The sequence below is a fragment of the Haliotis rubra genome, unplaced genomic scaffold, assembly GCF_003918875.1.
Source record: "Haliotis rubra isolate DU_JTF1 unplaced genomic scaffold, ASM391887v1 Scf8, whole genome shotgun sequence".
Taxonomy (NCBI): Eukaryota; Metazoa; Mollusca; class Gastropoda; order Lepetellida; family Haliotidae; genus Haliotis; species Haliotis rubra.
Window position 1 is genome coordinate 2,782,282 of NW_025767523.1, and position 6,923 is coordinate 2,789,204.

A 6,923-nucleotide genomic window follows, 5' to 3' on the forward strand; every position below is an offset into this window, starting at 1 on the left:
CTCTTCCAGTTAAAACCAAACTGGAAACATAGATGGAGCAGCGAATGGGTCCAGTTGGATATAGGTGCTGCATTTGTCAGCAGCCCTAAACAACAAACAAAAACAAAAACAAAAACAAAGCCTCACCCCATAAAATGAAAGGCTGTTCAAGGTTTTAAAAATATCATTGCATTCTTTTCATCGAAAAATCATTCTTTAAAACTATTTAGGAAAGACTTCCGCCCGTATCCCCCCTTAAACTTCTAGTCACCTGAATATATATTCCTCATCTGATAAGGATGAGTTTTATCTGAATATATTGAAAGACATATCCAACTTCTAAAAATGCCACTGAAAGAAATTGTTCCTCATCGTTAAATTCTTACCACTATTTATTTATTGCCTTTCATGAGGAACATAAAAGACATTTGGAGACTTGAAAGCATCTTTTCGTAACTAACCCCACCCCCGAGTTCATTTGAGAGTTTGGAGTTATCTCCCTTCGACTACCGACGCGCGAAATCAAAATCCGGAAGTGGATAACGATGTCAGACAGATTTCAGTTTCCACGTCGATATGCGTACGTTATTTACATCATACACAGACACACTATTCGCCACTTATTGTTTCCAGTGTTAAATTAAAAGTCAAATCATAATACCACATATTCATAAGCAATACGTCTATCTCTGAGTGTTGTCGAGACAGAAATGTCGATACTGTAGACAGTTATGATTTGTATCGTCGGTTAATATAAAAAACAGCCCGACAAAACCCAAAATCGAAAATGACAAGTCTTGCACAATCAAAGGTTTCAGCTAATTTGGTCCTTTGCCGAAACATCTGCTGGTCAAAGGCGGACATCTCTCGGGGACCATGATAAACAACCAAACAAAATCAAATCTAGACCTATAGAACTGCAGTGTGGAAATAGTTTGATCAAGTTTACACCTTATGTATGTTTGTAATAACATCGTATTTATCATTTCTGTTTCAGAAAAAGAGAAACTGTTAAAAGACCTTTCCAGATAGTCAAGACATGGTTGACACCAAATGTGGGAGACGTACGTGTACATGTTATCTTTACAACAATGAATTTCTGTTTTAGAAACAGCAACAACCCGTCTGTACATGGATGGGATATTGTTCCTTTATGTGGATATTGATGGATACATTCATCGTACAAGTTATCTGCCTGATTTTATTGATAAAACTTTTGTTTTCATTCATTTGTTGTAGCATTGGACTTCACTTCATTTACGTTATCTTTGGGAATTTCTTCGATGGGAGACAGACAACACAAAATCGTTTTCTCAAGCCTTTTCATTGTAGGCATATACGTGTAAAATATGATTGACTTTGGCAATTTGTGAATTGCCAAGATATTACAGTCATTTTACAAATTCACACAAAAACCTGGATCAACTAAAAATTTATTATGAAGTTCCAAAGTGCATAAAACAGAAATTCATATATTATGGCTGGATTATAAACCAGATGTATAAAGATAACTTCACTCCATTTTCTTTCAGTCCTTACACTTTTAGTCACTGTTAGTGGTGGGAATTGGTTGAAATTTCATAATCGATTATCGGTTGCTATCAGATTGTCCCATCCGATCAATGATTGATTGTATAATCGGTTATACTGATTAAGAATTAAATATTTTTACAACTTCCAAGGTGCAATTCTGTTACAAAACATTTGAACTCTGTTACAATACTGCAAATGAAATACAGTCAAATCCCGATGAGTCGTGTATTTCGTATGCATAACTTCGAAGTACTTGTCGGTCCCGACCATTTTTTAATTATTCATTTGAATACCGGTTACACCTAATTGCCTCGAATACACAAAAGGAAATCCCATATCAGCAATCTTATACATAAGCCAAAGTCAGTCAATGAGTTGATTGGTGTAGCAAACTGATCCAATTAACAAAAACGTGACCTTTCCGCCATTGACGGTTGAGTTGAGGCAGATTAGTGCATCTAATCAAACTGAACCCTATTAAAACTCCTGAATAGGCAGAAGAATAACTGGATTCTTTTTTCTACCCTCATAAGTTTGAATAATTATTGTCATTTGAGGCAATCGGGATTTGATTGTACAAAATCACAAAAGAACCCAAAAACTCCTGAATATAATATTTTTCATAAGTTTTAATAATTATTGTCATTTGAGGCATTGATCAACAAAACCCAAGTGTGTACCCAAAAAAATAAAACTAAATACTGACAGGCTACCAAGATATATACTACCCATCAAAAGTTTAGACTCACATGTATATATATATATGGTTGCATCGAGGATGAATTTCTCCACTAAACTTGGGGAACCAACTGCAAATATTATGCAGATGAATTGCATGAGGATCATGCATCAAATTGCTGAAAAGCATGTGCAACTATCATGCATGTGAACAGCTGCGTTTTGGTGTAAAGTTTTGTTAAGAATTCACCAATTTTCACTGAGTTTCATCATTTATTGAACTCATGACAATAATCTTTTCAATGTTACGAATTTGTTTTACAATACATCAGTTCATGTGTAAACAGTACCTCTAAACAGTATGGAATATTTTACAAAATCTAGTTTAGAACAATTGACTGAAGTAAGTGGCTACATTTACACTAGTGAGTCTAAACCTTTGATGGGTAGTATAGAAAAGATGACTGTTCAATTCACTCTTTTATAGATTCTCCACAATCACAATAAATCCTCACAAATTTTTCAAAAATTTGACCACTTTTTACACTAATGTACTGTATATTACTGTAGATAAGCCAAATTTTGTGGACCAAAAATAGCAGTCTGTAGAAGGGGGTCGACTTATCTATGGTTTACACTTTTGTCAAACATTTGTTCAGGGGGTAAGAAAACAACATCGTATCGCTTTGCATGAACAAACAGACAAGAGAAGATGACTTTGCCAGAAAAGACGTAATTTGCAATTAAACATCACTAGACAAGATTATTTACCTTTTCAGTTCTAATTTGTTTTGCTAGGCATTGTATTGTATGCAGGGATTAAGATTACCATGTGTATTTGTCTCGTATGTAAAGCCGGAAATTAGCAATCAGCTGTGAACACGCTTCCTGGCGATCTAGTTAAAACATACCCAATAATACAGTGGAATGAATTCTGACGCAGTGAACATCTAAAACTGTTATTTTACCAAGAGAAATATATCCTAGCATTGTGTAATTTTACTTACAGGTTTTGCTCTATAAATGTAAAATATGTATAATCAATACTAAGGTTATATGGACCCTCACGAACATGGTAAAACTGAAGTTGTACGCGCATGGAATGAGGTGAAATACACATGCCAGTTTGTTGTGATCGCCAGCTGCAATAAATATGTAATTTTGCAAAACGAAATATATATGCGTATCCTTTTTCTGTCAACTACGCTTTATTTTGAGGCGTGAGTAGACACAATATAATTGTGATTTCTGTGAATAAAGCAGATAGAAGGTATGATTATTGGTAACTGCCAGTTGTCTTTTTGTCTGAGTTCGGTATTCTTGACTGTTTTCATAAGAATTATTAGCGACAATCTTTTATGAAATTTTGCAATAGATTATCGCATCGGAAAATGGTAACCGATCAATTATCGATTATGATCGATCATCGGAACACCGTTAGCCACAGTGTTATGAAAGTAAACTTCAAAATGTTTGGAGCTGTTACCATCATAAACTGGATGGACATATTTTGTAGCCAGTTTGTAAAATAACTGAAATTTCCCAATTAATCAAGACAAGCTGTGTTTGATCTTGTTGATCAATGGGAGGATATACTATCAATTGTGCTTACAGGTGACATAGTAGAGGTCGCAAACCAGTCAGGAATTATGGGATATCATCCAGGTACAAACAATAACAAAAGCAACATCGTGTCTCGGGGAATTGCTCTAGATAAGTGCCCCTTTAAGATCCCACTTATTCATTCTCTCACTCACACTTGGTTGGTATGCATATCAGTTTCTAAAAGTAGTTCAGTGTGTGCATTAACTATGTCAAGAAGTGCATTTTATGATGTAGAGAATATAAGCCCCATGACTGTCTGTATTATAGTTATTATTTACGAAGAGTACACATTATATTTTAGGCGGTGGGGTAAACTGGAGGTTAAAGCTTTCACTCGTCACACCGAAGACCCGGTTTCGATTCCCCTCCATGGGTACAATGTGTGAAGCCCATTTCTGGTGTCCCCTGTCGTGATATTGCTGGAATATTGCTAAAAGCAGCGTAAAACCAAACTCACTCACTCACTCAGTCAGTTTATGTAATAAGACAGCCTTGTCGAGTTGTCATTTGTTTCAGCCTGCCATGCCCAGGTCTAATTGCAAAGTCAATGAAGGTACTTATGCCACAGTTGAGAAATTATGCTTTTGATTTGCCTCTTGTTAAGACATTCAGGCAATTTTGGATCTTGACCTCTTTCCCCACCTCTAACCCATTTCATCAGACCCACCAATCACCTTATTTTCTGTTCTTCAAGATAATATCATACCCTTGGCATGTGCTTAACGCTACTCCATTAGTGGTTGTGAGTTACCTTATAAACCCATGAAGATCCGGGTTAGAATTGGTCTTCAGTAACCCATGCTTGTTGTAACAGGCGACTAACGGGATCGGGTGGTCAGGCTCGCTGACTTGGTTGACACATGTCATCGTATCCCAATTGTGTAGATTGATGCTCATGCTGTTGATCACTGGATTGTCTGTTCCAGACTCGATTATTTACAGACCCGGCGGCATCTTGTTATAATACTGCTGAGTGCAGCGTTAAGCCAACCAACCAACCAACCAACCAACCAACCAACCAACCAACCAAGTTAGCTTACATACCGACACAGTTTGGCTTGATGTGAAATTTTCTATGTGATATGATTTTGAATTCAGATTCAGCATCATGGTACTGTAGATCTAATCCTTAATGATAACTACAAGCAAATCATTAGTTCTCTTATTTTGTATGAATTTTTAAAGTGAGGAAACACCCACTGATACATTTGACTTATGACAATGACCTCTTGACTTTAGTCGTTAGTTTCAAACAATATCAATATCAATACCACAAAAATAGTGAATTTTCATGTCTATAGTCCCTATGCTTGTTTTGCAGTCCAACCCTGGCACATCAGATGCTGACAGTACAATACAGCATGAATTCCAGGAATCCTCCAGCCCAGATGGTGGGGACATTGAGTTCACAGCAGCTTCCAAACCAGCTGATGCCCCTGTCGACCCTACTCTTGCAGAGACAGCAGAGAGCCAGGAAGGTCAACAGAAAGACATTGAAGCTGAACCTGGACCAACTGTTGAAGAGGCAGAGCCACCCCTCATCCAGGAGCCACCACCTGGAGCCAGCCAAGTGGAGCCTCACCATGATGTTCCCCCAGAGGAAACAGAACCAGAACAAGAAGACCCTCTGCAAGTGTGCACCGAGGACCACCAGGACTCTGATCATGATGTTGAAATGCCTTGCATCCAAGATGCCCTCATGTTGGAACTCCAGTCACCTGAGGAGACTGTAGAAGCAACAAATCCCAAAAGCTGTACTGAACCAGGGTTGAAGGATGTGGAGCCTGATGATGCACTAGGCAATGTTGATCGATGGACTGTGAAGAATTGGACAGATGTTGGAAATCCTGAAACTCAGGATCAAGGCTCAGAAGAAGTACCAATATCGGAACAGGTGGTGGAAGCAACAAGGCCTCACACCATCAGTGATGTGCACCATGATGTTCCAGTCTCAGAACAGATGCCAGACATTACGGCATCGTCCTCTGAGGAAACTGCTGATCCAGCAAGCTCTAGTGTCAACGTTAGCGAGCAAGAAAAATCTGAATCTCTATCATCAGAAATTGTAAATGAAAACAGGGCTACAGAATTGTCTTCCAAAAACGGGAAGAGTACCCCAATCCAAAGTTCACCGACAAAGGAATTCTCAATTCGTCTTGACAGAATTGAAGTTGAAAAATACTTGTCGTCAAGTAATGGAAAGGGAAGTAGAGAGACCAAGACTGACAGAGGTTCAGCCTCACAAGAAACATCCAAGACATCAAAAAAGATTATTGGGTATAAAGAAGATAATGCATCAACATCTGATGATGAAGATGATGAAGACAGGATAACATCAAGTACACATGTGGAGAAAACACCGAGGGAGAAAAGCCACCTGCAGTCAAAAGCATCAGAGAAGAAAAGTGCAACAAAGTCGCGTCCAAAATCAACAACAGTATTGCCTGAGGAGGATGTTCCTGGTTCTGAAGATACCATGGATTCTGAAACAAGTTTCCAACCAGTGGATGATGTGACAACCTCACACAAAAATGTTGGAAAGGAACACACAGGAAAAGTAAGTAAATTAAGTCCATTGATAAAATCAGCATCTGTACGAAACAAGAAGAATCAAGCACGAACAGAAAGGGATACCAGTTCGCTTGAGTCAGATTCCTTCAACAAAGATGCATCCCCAGTGACGAAGAAAAGAGCTGCAGTTGAAGTCTCCAAACCTAAATCAGCCAAACAAAGGAAGAAAAGCCCCAAATCTGAATCTTCGCCACAATCAAAAGCAACAGTATTGTCTAATCAACAAAAGCTAAAGAGAAGTGCAAAAGGCCGTACTCTATCACCAGATGTTGAGTTTTCAACATCAGATTCAGGATCCGGTAAAGTGAAACCACACAGAAATACACCACTTCGTAAAACTTCGCCTAAGATGATCAAACCACATGAAGATTCAAGTTCTGAAATTAGTCAAGAGTCAGAAGTGGATGAATCATATAGACGCGCAAACTCTAGTAAAGCAAGATCAAGATTTACGGAAAGCATGCCCATATTGGAAGAGGCTGTATCAAACAGACGTTCACATAGTCAGCGTAATCAAGGATGCTAAGTTGGATACAGAAGAAGACAATGTGAAATCT

General features: G+C 38.2%; 1 protein-coding gene across 1 annotated transcript; it reads left to right on the forward strand.

Moving 5' to 3' along the window:
- The first annotated feature begins 493 nt into the window (after window positions 1–493).
- On the forward strand, window positions 494–6,911 carry LOC124261446 (msx2-interacting protein-like). Its single transcript, XM_046695761.1, has 3 exons — window positions 494–559; window positions 977–1,043; window positions 5,117–6,911. Exons 1-3 carry the CDS (start codon window positions 525–527, stop codon window positions 6,890–6,892), a joined length of 1,878 nt encoding a protein of 625 aa, XP_046551717.1. The 5' UTR covers window positions 494–524; the 3' UTR covers window positions 6,893–6,911.
- Window positions 6,912–6,923: the final 12 nt, after the last annotated feature.